Source organism: Dama dama, chromosome 29, assembly GCF_033118175.1.
Source record: "Dama dama isolate Ldn47 chromosome 29, ASM3311817v1, whole genome shotgun sequence".
NCBI classification, from domain to species: Eukaryota; Metazoa; Chordata; class Mammalia; order Artiodactyla; family Cervidae; genus Dama; species Dama dama.
In genome coordinates, this window is record NC_083709.1 from 34,752,357 (window position 1) to 34,777,956 (window position 25,600).

General features: G+C 39.8%; 1 protein-coding gene across 1 annotated transcript in view; it reads right to left on the minus strand.

Annotated features, from left to right (window-relative positions):
- Positions 1-24,121, minus strand: part of LOC133048525 (ADAMTS-like protein 1) — a 270,703-nt gene extending 246,582 nt beyond the window's left edge. The window contains exon 1 of the mRNA XM_061132223.1: positions 23,941-24,121. Coding sequence (XP_060988206.1) covers positions 23,941-24,003 — 63 coding nt within the window. The 5' untranslated portion in view covers positions 24,004-24,121. The remainder of the gene's footprint in view (positions 1-23,940) is intronic.
- Between the last annotated feature and the right edge of the window lie 1,479 nt (positions 24,122-25,600).

A 25,600-nucleotide genomic window follows, 5' to 3' on the forward strand; every position in this document is an offset into this window, starting at 1 on the left:
AGCAGCCCTACTGCAGTTAAAGCTGCAGGTGTCACCCCCCGGATCCAGCGCACGAGGGTGAAGAGCGCATACCACGCAGACCTGGAGGACGCCGAGTGGACTACACAAAAGGACCCCACGGATCCCCGGCAAACCAACATCATCTCAAAGAAGAAAAAGAGATGAAGCTCTACAACCCCCTGCTGCTACAAGGCCTTGCTGGTATCATCTTGAGACTAACCATAGTTTCAGTACGAAGAGGGACCTGGGCTATAATTACAGTTGAAAGTTGTGTATATATTCCTGATTTATCTGGCTATATATCAGCCACCCTAGATGACATGAAAGGTCAGGTAAAAGTTATGTCTGATGATAATCTTCCTTTCTGGACTTCGGTCCTATCTTGGGTGAAGGGTGATTGGTGGAAAACTATATTTACCATTGTTATATTTGCCTTGATAGTTCTGCTTTGTGGAACCTTTATTTTACAATGTATTATGAACTTTGTAACACAAAGGTTGATGTCGTTCTCCCAAATTGGAGGTCGGAGAGTCAGGGTGCAATATATCCCTATGAATGATGCCAATACTATGAGTTAAGAGCCTTAGGAGTGGGGAATGAAGGAGGAAACAGACAGAACAGGCTCTATCTTGAAAACAGGACTCCATTTTCGGCCAGACTGTGGACTTTGAGCTAGATGCCCAGTATCTGTGAAAACGACATACCAACTGGAAAACTAGGCCCTCTGGATGGAAGAGCCCCAGGGCTCATACCTAGACTCTCTGTTGCCTAAAAGAATACCGTAATTATATGTGTAACTGAATAGAATCATACATTCTATTATGCTTATTGGGGTATGACCACAGGCCTATTGATAATTGTCCACTATTAACTACCTAGGCTTAAGGCATATGAATCATGGGTTAACTTTGACTGTATCTTTCTTTTCCTTTGTTCAGACTAGTTTCAGGGAATTTGGAGGGTTTGGGCACTTAGGGTATACAAGGTTTTCAGAAAAACTGGTCAGGGTCCTTGGCTAAGAGGAGACTCTGCCTTGGGCCCACTGGTGTAATAAACTACACTGCACATCTGCATTGTCCTTCTGAGTGAGTTTGTTTCCCAGAACACATGGCTACAACAGAATAACTGGCAGAGTTTCCCGAGTCTCGCAGTTCAGCAGTAAATCATTTTGAGATCTACTTTATGGTCCTGATGATACTTTTCCATCATCAATGTAAACCAAATCAACCAAGTATCCCAGAAATCCAGAAGCATCATAACTGCTTCATGTATGAAGTCAGGTATGGACTTCATAGCTGACTCAATGCTCTGTGCCAGTAAGGCACAAGTAGCAACCAGCAAGTTGACTTGTTGCTTTGAAATGATTGTCTCTATCCCTGTGTACCATTTTTAACAGCTCCCTATTTGGTTCTCAGTGTTGACCAGTAACTAGTAGCAGAGCCCACTACCCCTTAGCCCTCTGCCTCATGGCCCACAAAGGGACCTGTTGCTTTCATGTGAATCTTAAATTCTAATCCTGTATGCTTAAGTTTCTGCTTCTGCTGACTCTCTGGAGTCCAGCTTGATGCACAACACCATTTAGAGGCTTTGTAATCCAGTGAGGAAGTGAGATAAAGATAAACAACAACAAAACATTTGACAGTTCTACCCTGTCTACACTTGGTCAGGCACTTGTCCTTCTGAAATGTCTCTTCCATTTCCCTCCTCTCCAGACCTTACTCTCACTGCCTTAATTATGGTGTCAACATTTCATGCTGGTATTTCACAATAGGCTTCCCATCTGATTTTTTTTACATCCAGCCTCTCCACCCACCAGCCTGTCCTCCACACTGCTGCCAGCTACCTTTTCAGAATGCAAAGCTAAACTGTGTCCTCCCTAAGAGGGTTCTGTGGTTACACCGCCTACCTAGAGCTGGTGGCATCCAGTAATGGGTTCCAGATGGGCTGTGAGGACTCAGAAACTGTACGTGACATTTTGGGTGAATATTATCATGCTTTGGGTATTATTATCATGCTTCTGGAGAGAGGATTCATAACTTTTATCATGGTCTCCAAAGGTAGAAGACAAAGTCCAAACTATTTGGGTGTCACATAAACTCTTCCTAACCTGACCCTAAACCAATGGTCTAGACTTATGTTTGCTGCTCTTGATCATGAATGTCCTCAACGCTCCAGTGACAAAGCACTGTTGCACAGTCAGACATGCTGCTTGGGCATCTCTGATATTCTGTTCATGAGCCTGCTGTTGCCTCAGTTGCCTTCCTCTCCATATTCCTTGCATTTTTCTCTTTGACATGTGTACTTCTGCTCCTGTGGCTCCCATGCCATCTTCTGGTGAAATGTCCTCTCATCTCCAGGTAGAATCAATCACTGTCTCTCCTATCTACTCTGAACATAGTGCTAGGACTTGATACCCAAGGCTATTTTAGTATTTGTCAGCCACTGTACTGTATTTATTTATTTACTTGTTACTTATTTACATATCTATCCTGAAGAATGGGCAGTGTGTTTCATAAGGGAAAAATGAATATGCCTTTGTACCCCCAGTGCCTCCTAGAACTCCGGATATGTAATCGCCTCAGTGCATATTCATTGAATGAATAATTAATGCAAGGCAGGCCAGGACAAGTTGTAGTTGAGTGCTTAATTTATAACGGCTGTCAGCCTTTGCTCTCATTTATATACATTCAGATTCTCTAAAGACAGAGGGGGTAAAATATATAAGCAGAAGCTGCAGATAAGGGAATGGAAGAGGAATAAAATTAATCTGACTCATGAAAGAAAAAGATGATCACATTTCTGCTTCTTCACATGTCTTTTTATGCCAACTTTAAATATACCCAAAATGTTAAAATCTGAAAGATGATTAACCTGTTACATCTTGCCTTAATCTAGTCTAATTCAACTCCCAGATGTCTATCTGCCAAAGAGTTCTCATCACTGAGCAAACAACAGTCAGTCCATCTGCAACACTTGGGAACTGTGCTTTGTGGATGATGAGGGAATGAAGATGGGTGGATGAGGGAGTCCTGCCTTGATTAAAGGCACAGGCTCCTACCAGTAAAAAAGTAAGAAAGATTAATTGAATTGTATTTTCATTAATGGAAGAATGAGTATAGTATATATAACCATAGATGACAGAAAAATTCAATGTTTAGCCAAATTAGGAAAAATGATTTGATAGAAGCAAATTTTGATACAAGTTTTCAAGTAAAGTTTCTGGACTGAGGAGAATAGATTTCTATTAGATTCCATGTAAAAATAATTCTAAAAAGCCAAATCACAGAGAAATTAAAAGAAATTAATGGAGGCAAAATACTGATAGGAGCTTTTGAAGATAAGGGCTATGTGATATTCAGCTTGACATCCCTAATTTCTTTGGCTACACCATGGGAATGCAGAATCTTAGTTCAATCCCCAACCAGGGATTGAACCCATGCCCCCTGGAGTGGAGGTGCAGTCCTAGCAACTGGGTGGCCAGAGAATTCCCTTTGATACCCCTAATTTCTAACATAGGGCTTGATACAGAGATCAATGTTCAATGGATGTGTACAGTTTAAATGATATTTTTGTGAACAACTTTAGTTTTAAAATGTTTCAGAGAACATTTATGGATAATACTGGTGGCAAAACTTCTAAATACGGACACAAGCTGGAGGTCAGGACTTGGCCATTGTGGAATTTTTGGCCAGATATTTTCTGAAACATCCTTAGCTATAAAAATGTCTACAATTCTAAATGAGTCCATCTCAAGCATATTTACAAATCAATTTCCTAACCTGGTCATAAGACATGAATATTTTCTCTATTTAACTCAGGGTTGCTACAAAAATTACTTAAAAAATAAAAGTCCTAAAATATGAAAATGTTCACAGTACTAAATTGGTAAGTGAAATTCAAGGATAGATGATCAGCTGCAAGAATCACTCTAAATAATTCTTGAAATAACCATTAATGGGGACTCTTCCTTTATAATACAATTATCAGCATTCAAAACTTCTATCAAATCCTAGTGACTCCTGAATAAAACACGCTAAATTACATTCTACATTTTTGTTGATAAATATGTACTACTTAATTCTTTAAAAATCAGTAAGTACTTGTAAGCAAAAATTTCCCAAATCACGAGATAAAAGTTGGCTTTATATGATGGTTTTCATTATTGACTTATTTCCAATCCAAGTGTTAAAGAATAATGGTTTTTCATTTTATGTTGTTTCTACTAATGACTATGTGAATAATTTTCATGACAATTTATTTTGTATCAAAACAGAAATTGCTACTGTGGTTCTCTACGGGTAAAAATTCTAGTGGTTATTTTTAAAAACATTGATTTCTTGATTCGTTTTCAACATATTATTAAGTACTTTATCAGTAACAGTTGAGAGTCCCAGTTGCCTTAGTTTTTGTCTTAACTACAGCAAAGTAGACATTCTTTAGTGAAATGATAAGGTATTTCACAAATAGCCTACAATTTTTCTTTAATATTGTACAAAGTAGACTGTAGAATAAGTCCTTTATTTTAAATCACTGCAAGAAAGACTGAGGGTTTCTAAAAGGACTTGTCTTACTTGGTCAATTATAATTTGTCATCATTATTTGTAAACAAAACAGATCTACTTACACTGAGATGGAATATAATATTGATGATTAAAGGCATATATACCAGCTATCTCTATCTCCCAGTCAAGTTCATGAAAAGTATTTATGTTTTTAAGCTGGCTGAATTCCCTATCCTGATAGCATTTTGAAATCATAGTCGAAAAATATAATTCAATATTGTATATATGGGAAGAAATACAGTCTTCAATTCATCTGTAAATTAAATGACAATGTCAAGGAGCCATTAGTGAAACCTTTTCTTAAATGTTTATTAGTATATGAAACATAATATGGTTTTTATGATTCTTATGAGCACATCTCTGACCCTCAATGCTTGATTAAGTAAAAGCAAATACGGCTTCTCTGAGAATTCATAAAGCTTAACTTTTGCTTTCAATGTGCAAGCATTTTGACTATGTCATTGTTTGGTTTTCAGGAAGAGGAATTTTTTTTCCCTTAGCATCATTTAATGTTATTTAATGGTAGGGATAGTATCTATATTCATTGCACTAACCATGGTCAGTAATGTGAAAAATTAATAGGCTGATGCTTCAAGTAATGTTATAATCACTAAAATGCCTCAGGAATATATTAAAATGGATCTTGGCCACATACAAAATCAAGATTGCTGAGATGCACCACAGGCATCTTTTTAAAGCCTGTTTTGTAATAAGCGGAGAAAGTGAAGGTGCTAAATCATGGTTTACTACCCCATTGGCCTCATAGCCTCTCTGTCTCTGGCACTGGGCCTCAGAAATCAATTTCACACACGGCCGCTATCAGCATTCTTTGAGCTATTAAGACGAAAGCACTTTCTCCTCTTTTTATTAAAACAAGCTCACTTTTATCTCACCAGCTTTGGGCTATCCTGCCTTCACTTTCCACTTTGTTAGTGGTGAGAGCTAAATTGTCTTCTGCCTCCTTTTCTTTCACTTCTAAACTTCTCAAAAGGCTAATCCACACCCACAGCACCCACTCACTCAATATCCCCAAATTCTTTAACACTTCATCATCTGGCTGCAGCGCGGCCCCTTGAGTGACATGGCTCCTCTGAAATTCATCGGGATCCTGTAACTTACCACATCTGAGGACCTTCCCCCCCGACCTTCTTGTGGGACATGCTCCTTTGGCTTCTTTGGCAGCGACTCCTGGCCAGCTCCTCCCTGCCTTTTCTCACTCATTCTGACTAGTAAATGCCGGAATCCTCAAGGTTCTTTCCTTGGGCCCCTGCTCTTCCTGCTACCCTCCGGTCGATCTCACCCACTTTCCCTAGCTTGCAAACTTCTCTTCTGTAGATGAGAGACAAACACATCCCTACCTCAATCTCCAAGCTTCTGTTTCCACTCAACTGGATGCCTCCCTAATATCTTAAACGCAACAAGTCCAAAACCAAACACAACATTTGGGGCCCAATCCTTCCTTTAATAATCCTTCTTCTTAATCCAGTTACAAACACATCAACTTTTCTGTAAAACATCTCCCTTCAGCTTCTCCATCCTCCATCTCACCCTAGCCCAAGCCACCTATCCATATACACAAATCCAAACAACTGCCTGTACCCTATATCAGTAATTTACTTTTATGATGTGTCTCCTTTCCACCCCCTTTTTCCATTCCACTTGCTGGTCCCCTAAACTGGGCTTTTCTTAATATCAGCTATATAAGACACAATTGGTACCTCAGGCTGCTGCTAGTCTGGCAGATCGGTTCCTCTGTTTAGAATTCTCTGTTTAGATTCTCTGTTTAGAATCTCTTTGTGCTTAGTCACTCAGTTGTATCCTACTCTGCAACCACATGGACTGTAGCCTGCCAGGCTCCTCTGTCTATAGAATTCTCCAGGCAAGAATACTGGAGTGGGTTACCATGCCCTCCGCCAGGGGATCTTCCCCACCCAGGGATCGAACCCAGGTCTCCCGCACTGCAGGTGGATTCTTCACTGACTGAGCCACCAGGGAAGTCCTTAGAATCTCTTTATGGCTAATTAAATAAGTGGGGAGAACAGTGAATAAGAGTCAGTCAGTCATCTGAACAGAAATTAAACTTGGCTGTTCAAGGAAATCTGGGAGATATAAGACTGAATGAATACTTAATCTATTACAGTGGCCATCCAGAAAAAACACAGAGAAAAGTTTAGTTGACTAGTATAGGCAGAAGACTGGATACCTTCAGGGTATCTGTTTTGTTTTATTTTGTTTCTTCATATCAGGCTCAGAAAGGTTCTAATTTCTATCTTGTACAAAAGGTGCATGGTTCCTATTTTCAAATAAAAAGTTTATGCATTCAAATGGCTGATAGGTCAGACTTCAGATTACACCACATCCTATTAACTGGAAGAGTTCCAGGCCTCTTTGTGCATGCTACCTAACATAATAGGAAAATTGTCTTCTCATTATGCATCACAATCCTCCCTTTCTGGTTTTGTCTCTCTCTCTCACATACACACACATGTTGTTGTGCAGTCGCTCAGTCGTGTCCGACTCTTTGCGACCCCATGGACTGCAGCACACCAGGCTTTCCTGTCCATCACCAACTCCTGGAGTTTACTCAAATTCATGTCCATTGAGACAGAGATGCCATCCAATCATCTCGACCTCTGTCGTCCCCTTCTCCTGCCTTCAATCCTTCCCAGCATCAGGGTCTTTTCTGAGCTGGCTCTTTGCATCAAGTGGCCTAAACGCATTCACAATTTAAAAAGTGCATTCATATCAACTATGTGAGTTATTGGAACTGGTACAGTGTCTTTATTTTGGGCTCCTAAGTTTTCCTCTTCTTTTTTTTTTTTTTGAAGTAGAGAGGGTTCTGGATCTTTAACTAAGAGACAATCCCCTAACAGGTGAGAGGTGTTTAGAATCTTTTAAATATGCAATTGGATAAGTGGCTATCAATTGATTGCATATTCAAATCACCTGGGAGTTCCAGAAAACTTGCCATGTCTGGACCTGAACCCAGACCACCTGATGTGAATCTCTTGTGGCAGGGAGATCGAGGCTGCCCAGACATTTTTAGTTCTCAGTTCCTAGGGTGATTTGGTTGTAGGAGAGGGATAGAACCCTGAATTATAATCCTCCTGTATAAGCATTTACAAGTGAACTCACAGTTTGGATATTTTGAAACAAACTTTATCCTTGTTCTGTTTTATATTCCCTGGTTTCAACAGACTCCAGATCTCCTCTTGTTCATTAAAAAGAAATCCTAGCTCTCCTTCTCAGCCCCTTTCTTTGAGATTGCAATGGGAGGACTCAGGTTACCAGGTGAAGCTGTCAGTGGCTTTGAATCCAGGAAAAGAGAAAAGATCGGTTTCTCAAAAAGAGATAGAAAACTTCAGCCTTGTAGGAAGGGAGTATTGATACCTTCTGATGTTTATTGGGCACTTGCTACATGTGTTAGGTATTGGCTAAGTAGGTTGCATGGCTCATTTGATTAAATTTCACAATAATCCTTTGAGGTGACGCTATCGTTTGTCCCTGTTTCACAGATACGGAATCTGAGACACAAAATAATAGAAAGGTTGCACTGGTGGAGCCAGGATTTGAGTCCAAGCAGGCAACTGGCCTCAAGAGTTCCTGCTCTCGACATTACACCGGTGGGTTTCACACTCATGTTTATCAGGATCACCCGGAGAGCTTAAAACACATAGACAGAGGCTCAGGTCCACTCAAGTAGGAGTAGTCTGGGCCTTCTCAATTTTAACAAGTGCTCAGCTGATGCTGATATTGAGCAGAAAGATCAGCAGCTACTGCGTTATACTAATACTATACTGCTTACAGATAAGAAAACTGAGGTACATTTCGATGAGGAAGAAAAGAGATCTTTGGTAAGAGGGCTTTGACCTTTTTACAGGATGGAAGTTGAGTTCAGGGTACAAACTCTCAGCGTCTCAGACTAGCACACAAAGATAGCAGCCATCTGCCTCGGAGGACTGTGAACAGGAAGGGGGTGGGGTCTATAATCCTATTTCTTTAACTGAATCTCAAGCTTCGCTCCCATCAATGAGATACTGGAAAGACCCTGGTACACTAAACCACTGATTCCAAGACGCCACAGATTGAAGCCACACTATTTTATGTACCATTAAGAAGAAAAAGACAAATCCATTAAACTGTGACCTGCTATCAAAAATAAGACTCAAAGTTTCTGAAATCAGAAAAAAATTGTGTTGTCTTAGGATTGATGAAATACGGTACAAGCAGTGAACTCTAATAAACTTGGTGCTGAAACCATGGAAATCACTCGGCAAGTTGGGGAGGTTTCTGCTGACAGAGTCCAAATAACATAGTTCCAACAACAGGGAAAAGAGTCTGTGCTGCATATTTTAATATAATTTGTTTGCTATAAGAATTGAGTCCACGTACACTACAAGTAGAGGAATTCATACCACCATTTAGGTTTTAGTGCTCAGTTTTCTTATCTATAAAAGAGGTGGTAAGACATATCTGAGATGACATATAGAAACAAGTAGCACAGTACCTGGCACATAGAAAGACACTGAAAAATCACATTTCCCCCTTTGCTAAGTAGGACAAGACTTCTATGCTGTTTGCATTCAAGTTGGGGGAAGGAGGAAGGAAAGTAAAAGTAGTAAATGTCGAAAATTAGAATTAAAGTCAGAAGGACCATATGATTTAAAACATAAATACCTGTTTGATGCTGTTCCAAAGCAAATCTACTTTATGAGGTGAGGCCAAGCTATAATCAATTCTGTACCAATGCTGAGTAAATTGGAGACTATTCCTAATTAGGAGAAGAAGAAATGATATACCCACAGAATTCCAATGCCTGATGAAAAATCTGACGCCTTAGCAACTGGATTCATAAAGAAAAAAATAGAAAGAATATAATTACGTGACATTTAACTCACACTTTCTTCAATAAAACTTGTGGGTTTTTTTTTTTTCAGTCACATTACAAAATGATGAATTGATGAATTTCAGATATGGTTTGATTTTTTTTTTCCTGAAGATTATAATTACTATTCCATCAGGGCAGTTAACTTAAATTTAGACCCTGAAAGTAGCATCTTTTACTGGAGTTTCAGTTGCTTTCAAAGGGAACTCTGCATGCGGAGCCCATTTTAGATAATGTGGAGCGCTGCGAGAAAGGGGGAAGAGATATTTGCTGGCTTGCCATGGGAAGATTCATGACTGTGACATGAATCTGAAGAGCTGAATGAGGCACCGTTTGGTGAGAAAATAGATAAATAACCACACACGGGACAACACTGCCATCTCGGACAACAATAATTACCCCAAAGTACAAGAATGACTCCTCATGATGACCTTTGTGTTACACGAGGGAGGATCATAAAGCTTTCTAAGAAGTGCAGGAGTGCTCCTTTGAAATGGCCTCTATGTGTTTGGAAAGGTTCACTGAGAGTGAATAAAGGGTTAAGTCACAGCAGTGTGGCAATCTCTTCAGAAAGGGTGGACCTGAGCTCTCTTTCCTCAGAGAGTGACAGAAAGTTCTTCAGGTTTTAGAGAATGAGATGTTTGTTGCTCTGGAAGTCCTTTTATAATACAGGGAGGAAAAAAAAAAATCTCTGACTGTAGGTCACAATTTTGCACAGGGAGGCCATGAATAAAATGATCCACTCCTTCATACAAGCCTTGTGTATCACAATGGAGCACCTACTCAGCGTCAGCCTCAGGCTGTCTGCTGAGCAGGGGCACCTAAACAGCCCAAGCACTCCGCGTCCAGAGGACCACAGGGCTCTGCTACACAGCTGGATCTTCCCCCCTCTTTTCCATCACTGGGGTTACTGCTGTCTTCGTGGCTTCTCACGAGTGGTGTCATAATCAAGTGGCCTGTCAGCCTCCATTTTCAGGGCCTCTCCACTCTGTGTGGCCAGCATAGCTGTCTTTCTAAAGCACAATCCTGGGACAAAGCTCCTGGGCATGGCATGCAAGTCCTTGCAGGAACCAGCTATGTTTCAGTCACTGGGATTCACTCACTGCTCCTTAGACTCAACTTTCTTTTTCCTTCCGCTGTGCCTCTGTCCACGCAGGTCCCTCTGCCTAATGCCCCTTTCTCTCTCTTGTCTACCGGGTGAACTTCTATTATCTCCTAACACTTTCTTTAGTAGCTTTTTTGTTTTTGTTTGTTTGGCTGTACCTTGTGGCATATGGGATCTTAGTTCCCTGACCAGAGCTTGGACCTGCACCCCCTGCAATGGAAGCAGGGAGTCAGTGAACCACCCGGGAAGTCCCATCCCACGACTCACTTCAAATGCCTTTTAGTCACCCTCACTGATCCACTTCAAGTCAGAGTGATTTTCTGCCTAGCACAGAGACTGGAGCATTGCAGACTATAAATGCCAGATCCCTGCTCCCATAGCATCTTTTATCCTCCACTCAGCCTCAGTCTGTTATCCTTTTAAAACTTTGTTACCAATTAGCAAACAACCAGGGGCAAGAAGGCCCATCTTGGATTAAGGCAGGTTGGGGCTGGTCATAGGGACATGGCAGTTCAGTTCAGCTCAGTCATTTAGTGGTGTCCAACTCTGTGCGACCCCACAGACTGCAGCATGTCAGGCTTCCCTGTCCATCAACTCCCAGAGCTTACTTAAACTCATGTCCATTGAGTCAGTAATGCCATCCAACCATCTCATCCTCTGCCATCCCCTTCTCCCCCTGCCTTCAATCTTTCCCAGCATCAGCGTCTTTTCAAATGAGTCAGGTCTTCACATCAGGTGGCTAAAGTACTGGAGTTTCAGCTTCAGCATCAGTCCTTCCAATGAATATTCAGGACTGATTTCCTTTAGGATGGACTGGTTGGATCTCTTTGCAGTCCAAGGGACTGTCAAAAGTCTTCTCCAACACCACAGTTCAAAAGCATCAATTCTTTGGCGCTCAGCTTTTCTTATAGTCCAACTCTCACATCCATATGTGACTACTGGAAAAACCATAGCTTTGACTAGACGGACCTTTGTCAGCAAAGTAATGTCTCTGCTGTCCAGGTTGGTCATAGCTTTTCTTCCAAAGAGCAAGCGTCTTTTAATTTCATGGCTGCTATCACCATCTGCAGCGATTTTGGAGCCCCAAAAAATGGTCTCTCACTATTTCTATTGTTTCCCCATCTATTTGCCATGAAGTAATGGGACCAGATGCCATGATCTTAGTTTTCTGAATGTTGAGCTTTAAGCCAACTTTTTCACTCTCCTCTTTCACTTTCATCAAGAGGTTCTTTAGTTCTTCTTCCCTTTCTGCCATAAGGGTGGTGTCATCTGCATATCTGAGGTTATTGATATTTTTCCTGGCAATCCTGATTCCAGCTTGTGCTTCACCCAGCCCAGCATTTTGTATGATGTACTCTGCATATAAGTTAAATAAGCAGGGACAATATACAGCCTTGATGTACTCCTTTCCCAATTTGGAGCCAGTCTGTCATTCCATGTCCAATTCTAACTGTTGCTTCTTGACCTGCATACAGCTTTTTCAGAAGGCAGGTCAGGTGGTCTTGTATTCCCATCTCTTTCAGAATTTTCCACAGTTTGTGGTGATGTACAGAGTCAAAGGCTTTGGCATAGTCAATAAAGCAGAAGTAGATGTTTTTCTGGAACTCTCTTGCTTTTTCTATGATCCAATGGATGTTGGCTATTTAATCTCTGGTTCCTCTGCCTTTTCTAAATCCAGCTTAAACATCTGGAAGTTCATGGTTTGTGTACCCTTGAAGCCTGGCTTGGAGTATTTTGAGCATTACTTTGCTAGCATGTGAGATGAGTGCAATTGTGTAGTACTTGAACATATTTTGGCATTGCCTTTCTTTGGGATTGGAATGAAAACTGACATTTTCCAGTCCTGTGGCTACTGCTGAGTTTTCCAAATTTGCTGGCATATTGAGTGCAGCACTTTCACAGCATCGTCTTTCAGGATTTGAAATGGAATTCCATCACCTCCATTAGCTTTAGTGATGCTTCCTAAGGGCCACTTGACTTCGCATTCCAGGATGTCTGGCTTTAGGTGAGTGATAACACCATTGTGGTTATCTGGGTCATGAAGATCTTTTTGTATAGTTCTGTGTATTCTTGCCACCTCTTCTTAATATCTTCTGCTTCTGTTAGGTCTATTTCTGTCCTTTATTTAATGTCCTTACCATTTCTGTCCTTTATTGTGCCTATCTTTGCATGAGATGTTCTCTTGGTATCTCTAATTGTCTTGAAGAGATCTCTAGCCTTTCCTATTCTATTATTTTCCTCTATTTCTTTGCATTGATCACTAAGGAAGGCTTTCTTATCTCTCCTTGCTATTCTTTGGAACTCTGCATTCAAATGGGTATATCTTTCCTTTTCTCCTTTGCCTTTCACTTCTCTTCTTTTCTCAACTATTTTTAAGCTGTCCTCAGACAACCATTTTGCCTTTTTTCATTTCATTTTCTTGGAGATGGTCTTGATCTCTGCCTCCTGTACAATGTCACGAACCTCTGTCCATAGTTCTTCAGGCACTGTGTCTATCAGATCTAATCCCTTGAATCTATTTGTCACTTCCACTGTATAATCATAAGAGATTTGACTTAGGTCAAACCTGAATGGTCTAGTGGTTTTCCCTACTTTCTTCAATTTAAGTCTGAATTTGGCAATTAGGAGTTCATGATCTGTGCCACAGTCAGCTTCCAGTCTTGGCAGAGGTACTAGAAAATCAGAACCCCTACTAACAGAGAGCTGAGAACATGCTGGGTGGTCACCAGGTAATGCTCGAAGATTTCTAAAGGTCTTTCACACTAATGGTTTCCACAGAGCAAGCTAAACCTTTTAAGGAAAGAAGCCTATTGTCATTAGTGCTCTATATGCTATGATTGGCCTTTTATTCACTTGAATTGATGGGCTGGTATAAAGGTTTCCCTCCTTAAACATATTTCTAAGATGGAAAAGACAGGTGTTTATGGACCACATAAACAAAGACAAAGTCAAACACTCATTAAGTTTTGGTTTCAGTATGACTGAAAAAGAAGATCGCAGCAAAAAAAAAAAGGCGGGGGCAGAAGGCACAACTCAAGAAGTGACCTTAAATACACAATTTTAGAGTTTTAGAGTTTTTTTTTTAACACATTTTTCTTGGAATCACTATAAATAATGAATTGATGTGTCTATTTCTTTAGGCAGAGACTTCCTTACATCAGCAATAGTTAAATATACAGTTTAAAGAAAATAATACCATGACAACAACATAAAACCGATGGAATGTACTGGCCAGTTAATTCCTGCCCTCCTTCCCAATCTCAAATCCTTTCTGATATTACATGTAAGAAGACACATCTTTAGAACCATGTCTGTTTTGTTCAAGACAATATACCCTGTGCCCAGCACAGTCAGGCATACACAGCAGGCTCTCAATGAATATAGTATTTTGCACTGAGGGATTGGAAGGAAGCTAAAACTTCTTGGACACCTTCTATGTGCAAGGTCCCCCAAGAAGTTATTTTCACATATACATCACCATTATGTATTTCACATTCACATTTTTCATTAATAAGAAAAAAAAGAGAAACGAATCTTATTGATATTGGGTTGGCCAAAAAGTTCATTTGGGTTTTCTGTGAGATGATATGGAAAAAGCTGAATGAAATTTTTGACCAACCCAGTATGTTGTACAACTAGGGCAAGAAACAAACTTCAGTCCCCTCTTCTCACCAGGTCACCCCAACACATATAAACCAACAACAATCCTTGAGTTTTCACTCAAAATTATTTTCCATCAGCTTCATGGCTTCCTTGGCTTCTACTGCACCTCACATCTACTGAGGTGACATTTCAACACCACAACTTCTCTACCCAGGCTGGCTCAGCTGACTCATATGAAGGTCATCTAGTGTCATACGGTATAATAAAGAGTGACCTCTTCCTCAAATTCAAATGTATATGGACTCAAAGGAAAGAGATCCAGATTTCAAGCTCTGGATTCTACCTACTAGGTGTTCCTGGCAAATAAGTCTCCAACCTCTTTGCAAATATTTATATTTTAAATTCAATTCTGTGAAATCAAAGAGCTGTAATAGGTTATTAATTCATTTATTTGAACAGCAAACTTACACTGAACACCTTGTGTATGTCAAACTCTTTGTCTTACACTAGGGATATAAAGATATCCAAGACATACTAAAACCAAAGTCCTGCCTTCAAAGAGATCCCAGTTAACTGAGGTCAAATTTTATGCTACCTCAAAAATTCTTTTTAACTTGAAAACACAATAAATATATGTCCTGGGAATCCAACTGTCAGTTAAATTCACTCTGTAACAGTAATTTCAAAGCATGTTTGTTATCTTAGACTGGGTACAAGCCCCAAAGTAAAAGTAAAAATATATGTGGTACCTAGTCTCAATACCAAATGGTTATAATAACTAGAACGAAAAAAACAAGAAAACCAGACTATTTCTAAAAAAGCTTTCCTCTAAATCTCACTTCAGCACCTGAACAGTAGGAGTTCTTATCGTTTCCATTACCCTTTTTCACTTCTGGTTCTATCAATGAAGTACAATATTTGAACAACACTCTGGTAGACTTCAAATGGCGGTGTAGGCTGAGAAATCAGACACCCTACCATACCTTACTAAGGGAACAAAGTGAGGTATATTTATTTTATTGGACAGTTTGAATTTATTATAGGTTGCTCGTAATTTCCTGTCTCATTTCGTTAGCGCTCTTGGGATTTATGCCAGGATGTCTTAGGTTATCGCACTCCTTCCCTCCTTCGTTGCAACATTTATGCCAACAGACTGACTTGACTTAGAGAAAGTCCCCAGACGAAAATTGAAGGAGAAAATACCCAAAGGTTTAGTTGGAGAATGGCAGAAGCTTTGGGAAAAAATCTGAAAAAGCAATGAAGATGAAAATGGAAACTCTGTGAAAATTAATGTAGTGTAGAATTGGCGAACATACCACTTATTTCTTTAAACAAACAGAAGAAAGAACCCGCTTATGAGGGTGCACCCAAATAATTCACAGGTGGTGAAACTATTAGAGTCCTGCAATTTCTTGCCTCAGAAGTGGAATAAATCTTCCCAATTATAAATGGCATATGCTCACACGTGACTTCTCTGCTATTCCCTTTCTCTGAACTATCCACCCCCCCTTCTATGCACGAGGCCTTTTGGATTTTGTTGTAATTACCTTATTTTAATAGGAACTTTAGATAAAAATCTAGTGATATAGGGAGATGTAACCTACTATACTAATTGCACTTACAGAAATGTAATTCCAAATGGAATATGCTTATTTTAGCCTGGATTTTGGTTACTATAAAATAAGCACAATGGAGTGAAAACTACATAAGAATGAAGTCTGTCATCATGATGCCCCAATGATAGTGGGCAGATGGCAACTCTTTAGGTATTGGTCACACTTAATTATTGATAATTTTCACAATGATAAAAACTTACTTTGAGAAAAGTTTTTTTTCCCAAGGAATTTACCTTAACTAAGACACTATTATGTGCGTACTGCTACACAAGTACATATTCTGAACTACAGAAATTGGACAAAAATTTTTTATGTTTGAAGTCAAATGCTGACTGATAATATTCATAAGATAATACATTGATAATCCGTGGGAAGTCATAAGTCACATTTACCCGGATGAGGGGATTAAACAGCCAGTGTCTAAGTAGGGAGAGCAGTGCAAAATGAACCATCTTGTGGGGTAACTGAAAATCATTATATCCATAACAAAGCTTCTGCTTACAGAAGAGTTTTTTGAAAATTAAAAAAAAAAACAAAAAAAAAAACTCTGACAACAGAATGTCCAACACACTAACAAGCTCCTCATTACAAGGACTGCTGTAAACTATCTTCCATGGAACCTGGCTCTGTGTTGGGCATATAGCTGATGATAGATAAGTGATTTTCACATGAATGAAAGTAACCACCTGAAGTTTTATATTACTTTGGAGATGACAAAAACACTTCACCCAGGGCTCTGTTTTCCTCTCCCGGTGTCCTAGAGAGTTAGGTGGGATGGACTCTTTCATGACACTTGGACACCTTCTATAAAAATGTATCAAAGTAGGTTGAGGCTAGGTGTACTCAAGAAGTGTGTTTCACTTTATGTTACTGTGTGAAATGTTTTGTGTGTGTGTGTGTGTGTGTGTGTGTGTGTGTGTGTGTTTGTGTGTGTGAGGCTGTTCCCCGTTCTGTCCTCGTCTACTCCTTTATTTTCTGACATCTCTCTTTGGAGCTACATCAGCTGTGCCTCAGTCTTTGCCTTTGCCTTGCATCTGTGAGGGTCGGTGTTCTTGGTCAGGGTGTGTGATCCTGTTCTGTTCCATGAGATTTGAACTGTTTATCATAGTTGTGCCTTCCCCACACCCCTTATTTCTTACTGCTCAATTCGCTCCTGTTTGAAGAAGGACATGGAGGACTTTCCTGGTGGTCCAGTGGTTGGGAGTCTAGCTGCCAATGAAAGGGACACAGGTTCGACCTCTGGTCTGGGAAGATCCCACATGCTGTGCAGTAACAAAGCCCATGAGCCACAATTACTGAGCCTGTGTTTGAGAGCCTGTGTGCTGCAACTACTGAAGCCTGAGTGCCACAACTACTGAACCCATGCACCCTAGAGCTTGTGCTCCACAACAAGAGAAGTCACCACAATGAGAAGCCCACATACTGTAACAAAAGTAACCCCCAATCGCCACAACTAGAGAAAGCCCACACGCAGCAAGAAAGATCCAATGCAGCCAAAAATAATAAATTAAATTAAAGAAGAAAAGACATGAACCCATTTTCCTATTTTACCACAGACCCTCAACTATTTTAGAGGACTCTAAGTATGTAAAAGTCACAAACCACACAGATTAAACCACTATCAGGGTGACATGGCATCTCCTCATTTTAATTTTCCCATATAAAAAAATGGAAAGTGATATTTGTACTATTTGTAAGCACGCATGCCATCTAAATATAAAGCATATGGTGTTTAAGAAGGTTATCAGTATAACAAACAACACATTGCCCCAAATCTCACTGTTTAAAACAGCAAAGGTTTACTGCTTGCTCAAGGTTAAATGAACATTCACAAATGCAGTTCTGTGAGAGTGGTACTGTAGGACTCGGCCACATGTAGTCATTCAGGGATGAGGCCTTACATTTGGTGCCTTTACTGTTTTCTAGAGTCTTGAAGTTTTTGCTTGATTCTCTGCATCCAGCAGGTATATAAAGAGAGTTCTTACTTATTTAGAGGATTATGTGGATGACATCAAGCTGAGAAGTGCCATATATCACTTCGAATGACATTCCATTGACTAGAACTCAATCATGATAGAACAACTAATTACAGACAAAGCTGGGAAAGAAAGTTTATCTTTGTGCCCAGAGGTAAAAAGAAATGAATTTTGGTGATTCCATGATATTTTCTGTGCTAAAATGAGCAATTATAACTACCTTCTGGTTTCATAAAACTGTGGCTAATGTGTCATTTTTTTTCCTTGAGAACTAAATGGATTACAAAAAGATATGAAAGGTGCAAATTTCATTCTAACAACACTAAAAAGGGCTGTCATTCAATTGTTTTTCATTGTGTGAAGAGAAAGAAAGCAAAATATTTAACTTCTCTTTTGAATGTATTAGGTTTATGGATCTGGTCTTACTAAAACCAGAATTGATGAAATTCCTCCCATGTGAAATGAACGTTCACATGTTCCCCTTGCTACTTGTACTGTATCCTTTTCTCATATTTTCTTACCAAATTATTCTTATTCATCCATTTACTCGCTCATTCAACAACATTTACTGAGACCAGCTATTCTGAAAAAGGTAGGAGGAACAAGTCACTTCTGCTGTCATCCACAAGTTTGTTGATGGAGATGGAAACACAAGTACAATATAAGAAATCAAATGACAGAAATAAATATAAGGAAGCACAAGACTAGAAGAAATTACATTTTAAAATACTATTGAGAATACAATGAATTACGTATGCCTCTGACAAGCAATTACTAAATGCTGACTATACATTGATGGAATTTAGGGTGGGGTAGTCAAACAAAAAATATAGAGGCTGGGATGAATCGAGAGAGTAGCACTGATATAGATACACCACCCTGTATACAATAGACAGCTAATGGGAAGCTGCTGTAAAGTGCAGGAAGCTTAGCTCACATTTCTCGAGAGCAACGGGATGAGGGGGTGTGGGAGGGAGGCTCAAGGGGGAGAGGATTTATACACACACACACACACACACACACACACATATATATATATATATACACACACACACATACTTATGGCTGATTCGCATTGTTGTATAGCAGAAACCAGCACAATATTATAAAGCGATTGTCCTCCAATTAAAATAAATACTTGAGAGAAACACTGGAATCTTCAACTTTAAAAAGAAATTATAGTTTTTCTTCAAATGAAGATTACAGGGGTTTCTGAGATAAGATATATTTCTATGACTAGAAGAGAGACTCTTAACAAGTATAGGAAAATATTCTAATTGATTTATAAATGCTGAGCTTCTGGAAATACAAGGAACAAAAAGCCAGAGGTCACTGTTGGCTGCAGACTACTACCATTGAGACATCTTCTTGACATGGCCAGAAAACTGCTCGACATGCTGGGTGCTCCCAGTTAGCAAAGTCCCTGGGAGAAGGAACCAGAACAGTTAAGCTTTATTTGATGTAGTTTTTCACCTTGAAGTCTGGGAATTGGGGAGATTTAGTCATTTATTTTTGAGTTCATGGAAAGAAGGGGTTGATAGCAACAGCTTACCCAGTTAACAGGCAGGCTCCCCACACAGCTGCGCTGGCCTATTTCAATTAGATCCTTTCGGACTTACATCACCTCTGCTATGCCTAAGCATAGTCCTAAGCCGCTCATGAGCTTGTCCTGCCAATCAAGCCAAAATTCAACCACATGGTGTGGCTTTTATGACGCTGACAGAAGATGACATGAACTTGTCTCATTCTGGTGAAAACACAAAGTTTGAAGCCCGCTCTCTAGATGAAGAAAATCAGTACAAACAGCAAGACTCTCAAACTGGAGTTAGACACATTTTCCTGTGTGTATCTCAACATGCTTCACCAGTAGGTTATAGTTAAGGAACGCTCTCACTCAAGAAAACACTATGGTCCTCCAGCTACGAAGAGGTTACTTCCGAGTCACTCTACTCAGGAGACCGCAAGAAACAATAGAACATGCACAATGAGAGAAGGGCAGAATGAAACTTATTTCCAGTGAGACCTGGAACCTGAAATAGACAAATTAAAAGCAGAGCTGTCACTTCACCAAAGAAACTGGGCAACATATATGAAGTTAGGAAACCCTGAATATATTGAGAATTAGGGAGAATTGTATGAGTCTCTTTGCATCCTTTGCTCTCTGAACTTAGTTCACAAACAGTTACAATGCCTGTACTATCCAAGATATCCTAGTAGATACTATAGGACATGCAGAAATTCACAGGACACTGCATTTTTTTCCGAAAGAGTTTAAAATTATATTTTGATTAAGCCATAATAAAGGGGAGAACCAAAATAGCAGACCATGTCCCATGCAAACATACATCCTGTGCAAAATGTGCCAACAAAATGGGCTTAAAAATGAGTAGCAAGAACAGGGTTTATCTACATTTCACTGATTAAAACTACACATACCCTGATTTTAATTTTGTTTTAAAGATATAAGAATGAACTCTGTACACTCCTAAGTTTGAGTAATTGCCTCTTCCATGGTCTGCTAGAGATTTGCTTTCCATTTTATCCACATATATATGTAAAGAGGAATCAACATATAGGTAAAGAGTATTTAACACTCCTATGAATGCACAAATACATTTATTTATTCATTCTCTCTCTTTCAAACGTCTTTAAAATATCCACAGTTTTTCAAGGAAAACCTTGCCTGGAGTAAAAGGATTCGTTTTTAGTTCACTAGTGACTACTATTGGACACACTTCTCTCAACTTATATGAAGCTCTAGAACTGGTTCACATGAAAATAATAATGGAGACTGGAAAGTGGTTCTGAAACAGATTGAAATGCTAAAACAGGAGAAAACAAAAATGAAGCTGACTATGTCTAGATAAGAAACGACTCAAAAACATGAAGTAAATAATGTTTAAAGAAATGCCTCGTTACATTCTCCAGGTTACTTGAAATATCTTTAAGTTTGATTTAAGGACAATGTAGGCATCATAGTAAGAAATAGATGTCAATAATTATAGAAAGGTGCTTGTGCATGCATGCATACACACATACACACACTTTATTGGAGCAGGCCACAGTCTGCTATAAATAAGGGACTTAACATTCATTCCACAAGCTAATGGTGCTATCACCATCCAAGACAGATCCACTTAGATAATAGTGGAGGAGAGTGCCAGACCGACCGAAGGGAATGGGCTATTGTGTTTGACTGGTTTCCATGTATAAATTAGTACAGAGAAAAAAAAGAAATTCAACAGAAAAACACATGTACTTTATTATAATTCTGAGTGTTACCCTTGCAACTCCCACAATAGCAGGCGAAAAAGCTTAAAACCACTTAAAAGAAACAAAAAGCAAATGCAAATTTGATTAAATGCCTTTCTGACAAGAAGAGATTTGACTTCAAGTTTGGATGGACACATATGTCAATGGCCGGTCATGCTTTCCCCCCACATTCCTTTTGAGCTAAACAATTGGGACAAAGGAGGGAGTGGGGAAAGGGGAGCAGGGTGGGGAGATGGGGGACGTGGAGTTTTGTGGCTTAATTTGACCTGAATGTCAGAATAAAATCTCTTGCCCAGCACTACTGTCCTACTGTGTGCAGAGTAAAATAGCAGTCTATGATGTATGAGCTTTGCATGCAAACGTGGGTGGTAACCAAAAATAGAAATAAATGACACAGGGACTTCATTGTGTTTTGAAGTAGAAACTGGGCTCTGCCACTAAACAAACAGACTATTTTCCATTAAGTAAAAAGTGAGCTTTAAAAAGTGCTTAAATTAATTCTAAGATTAGACAGACTCTTAAAATGTACCAAACAGTTATAAGAAAAATAAGCCACCCAGTTCCATTTCTAGATCCTGACTGAAGGTTGAGCTGAAAATGTCACACTTCGGTTCAACTACTGATCATGTTCCAGGTTACTTTCTCTTGGGCCAATAACTTACTTTTGGCTCCAAAGCTACATGGGACAGTGAATGAGCAAGTGTGACAAGTGCCCATAATGTTGCGCACATCTTTAGTGGCCAAGGTGAAGCAAAAAGACCTCCAATAAAGACTAGAGACCAACCTATGTCATTGCTTCCATCACTACTAAACATTTTGTGACCATAGTACAAACCAAACAAGTCATTTTCTCTCCATTATTTCCCCTTTGAGTTCAAATATGAACTTGCTTCCTTATCTGCAGAATGGGTTTAACAATGCCTTATTTGCAAGATTATTGTGAGAATTCACTGCAATGCTTTTCAAACAACTGACCTTGTGTTTGACACATTCAGACACACAATATATGGCAGGTACTACTAACATTGTTACTCTGTACAGGGTTATATCTTGGCACTCACCAGACAGTTCTTTCTTTTCTGGCCTAACTTTCAGAATCCCAACTGATTTAAATATAGGCATAAAACAAGCCTGGGTTTTATTTCCTTTTATCCTTACAGTATAATTATTGTAATTTAAACCAAAGATGTGTTATGTTTCAAATCTGAAATAAGCAAACACTCCTTTTTATCCACATAAGTGTCATTAGATGCTCAAACACATATATGAATATTAAAAATATCAAAGAGAAATATACTGCACTTTACCAAGTGGGCAGTGAAAACAATCTATTCCTGAATGGGCAAGTTTTTCCAAAGTATAATGAGATCATACTTCTATACGAAGATATCAAAAAAGTACTGTGTACTGGTAATTTTGCTTCATGATGTAATTAAATGGGAAAATAACCCATGCTTTCAAAAAATCACAAAGAAGGAAAGACGAGGCAAACTAATGGTGTGTATATAAGTAACACGTCCCATATGGAAAAAATGAGACACCTTTCATAAATTGCTTGCCCCACTCGTCATAAAGCACACCTAAACATTCTGCTTTTTATATTCCTTAGAACAGCCCCAAACTTACAGTCCATTCATGCTTAAAATTCAGTTTGCCTTTAAATTTCTATGAGCACTTGAAAATATATTTCTGTATTTACAGCTTTTGCAACGTAGCATTATGACTTCTTGGCTATAATGATGCAAATAAGAAGCGGGAATGTTAACATATTTAATCACTGTCTGATGAGCTGATGAGCCTTCCTGGAGTTTTAAAATTTATGCTAAATAGCTTGCTTCCCTCCTTCAAAATTACAGTGCAGATCAAATTTTTCAGAGTCTAATCAGAACAAACATTCCTTCATCTTCAATGAATCAATGTGACCTATACGTGTGGTGCGTTACAATTTCCCCCTTTTCCCTTCTTGCCTGGTTACCTTCTGAGGAAGGGCTGGCTCTCCAGAAATGTGACAAGGAGAGCTACAACCACGTTTGTTTGGACTCGGTGTGTGCAAATTTTGGAATCAAACCTGCAGATGAGGTTTACAAAGCTGCCTGCCCAGAACACTCTGGTTTAAAAAAATGTGCATTGCTATTAATATTTTCAGTGTCGATTTTTTTTGGACAGTAAAGGTTCATTTTCTGCCCATAAAACCAAGTATGAGTCACAACGGAACATTTACTTCGAGTCAAAAATGCAGTGTGTACTGACGTTCCAGAGCAGAGCATCTTATCACTGTGACTGTGGAAAGCAGCCGAACCCAAAGTCAGCATTTCCTTCTTCAAGAGAAGATCTGAGATCAAAGACCATAATCCTCAATTCATAAATACTAGCATTAACTTGTATCCATAGATGACTTGCCATAATTATGAACTATAATCTGGGTTGGCCATAGAGAGGCTTTAATTCCCTCTTTTACCTGGTTCCCTAGAACATGTGCACAGAGGAAGGAGGACTCATAAAAGGCAGTGGGGGAAAAGCCCCTCACAGCCCATCCTTCAAACAAATTACAGGAACACCATAAGTTGAATGAGTTGGATTTCAGGATGTCTGTTACCTAAATTCCAAGCATGCACACCACCATTTATACAGCCCTCAGCACACAAACTCCATGCAGTAGATCCCAAAGTTTAAGTCTCGGTATCCTATATGCCTCTAGCTAATCCCACACAGTCTTGCAGACTTTATTTTGTTTGGGAAGTTGGGGTTAGCTTTCTGCAAAAAGTTTTTACTTTTTTTTTTTTTTTAAGCCATGTAAATTACTTTACCTGGCGTTTGAAGAGAAAGATACAGTGAAACACACTCACACACGTCCACACCACCCCAACAGCCCCCAGACTAAATGGCCACTAAGGATGTATTGAAACGAAAAGGCATTTACCAGGAGCAGGAAAGCCAGCAAGAGGAACGGTGTGCCAGGAGTTGCCCGACGGCAGCATTCCATGCTTGGATTCTTGCCGGAATCCGAATCGGACACTGAATAAGCTGCAAAGTGCTCCTCTGCTTGCTGTCACATCCAGGACTGGTGCTCACTTCCAGCCCTGCCTATCAACTTCCATCAGACCCGCTCACATTTCCTGACCAAGGGCTGGGTGGGTGGGTGGATGGGTGGGGGGTAAGCTGAATGGAATCTCTCTCGGAGCAGGCAGCCAGCCAATCAGGCTCCTGCTAATCAGACATGCTGAATAACAAAGCCGAGGGGACCGAGAAAGTGTAACAGTGCGAGCGAGGGAGGGAGGGGAAAGGGCGAAAAAGAAAGGAGCGCGGAGCAGCCCGCGGCAGAGCCAGGAGGGAAATGCAAAAGATGCGGACTTGCGAAAGATGAAGCAGAGCCCGGTGCTCTGAACTAACTTGGTTAGTCCTTTGTGAGAGGCTGTGAGATACGCTTGTTTCTATTTGCTGTTTGCCTGTGAGGGTGCCTGGGCTTTCTAAAGTACAGTAGCGCCCTGTGACTCTGTATTGTTCCATTCAGGAGAGAAACTTAATCCCTGTCAATATATAACATATGCCATAAAGGGAAAGAACCACAGACAGAAACGGACTTAACGTGCCCTTTAAACGTGTTCTGTACAACTGCTTTATGCCTCTTCCATAAAGTTCCTCTTTACTTCCCTCCTTGACTTAGAAAAGGGAGACTGTATAAAATGTGGAAAGGTCCTCACTAAGCCTAGACAGAGGCATGTTACTTTGTGTACTCAGGACTTGATGTGAAGAAGATGAAGAAGAAGAAGAAAAAAAGCAGGTTACCTCTTTGTAAAGTGACAATTTAAAGTAGCCCAGGTTTACTAAAGCTCAAGGCACAAGTGGAAATTTAGGTCCCCTGTTTAAAAGGAAGCCCTTAACAAAGACTGAGATGTTGTGGATGGAGCTGAAATTCGGGTTGACAAACAGCCTGGTTTTGACACTGTGCCAACTCTCAACTATCTGCTTTAGCAGGGGGAGAGAAAGAAAGGGTGAATTAAATCCTCAATTAATTCCCAAACCTTTTAAGCAACAGTTTCAGCCTTTTCCTTATCCATGGCCTTTATCGGAGCCGCTATAAGGTAGCAGAGAGGGCTGAAGGGCGTTTCAGCTCCTCTTCCTTCTGCTGTTATGTGAGCGTTGGACGAGGAGGTGACCTTTCCTGTCCACTGCAGCCCTGGAGGAAGTACTGACGACTGCTGAAATGATGACAGGGCCAGGCCAGCAACAGCAAAGAGGAGGTCAGGAAGTTTCTGGTCTGGTGAAACCACCAACAAGCAAGATTGAATTCTAATAGAGGGGGGTTTTATTACAGTTTTAGAAAAGTGTCAGATGTCAAACAGGGACTCCTTTCACCTTATCTGTTAAGGAAATCATTGCATTTTTGAAAGAATGAAATAGCAAACTTGACCTTACATTTCCATAGGTGTGTCACCAGGAAGTTCTTCCCGTGTAGATCTCCTGATAGCCCTGATAGAAATATAGGTGGTGGAGGTAGAAGACTTTTAGAATTGATGTTCTTTCCTTTCATTAGTAAAAAAAAAAAAAATACTGACAAGAAGCATCAAAGACACAAATAG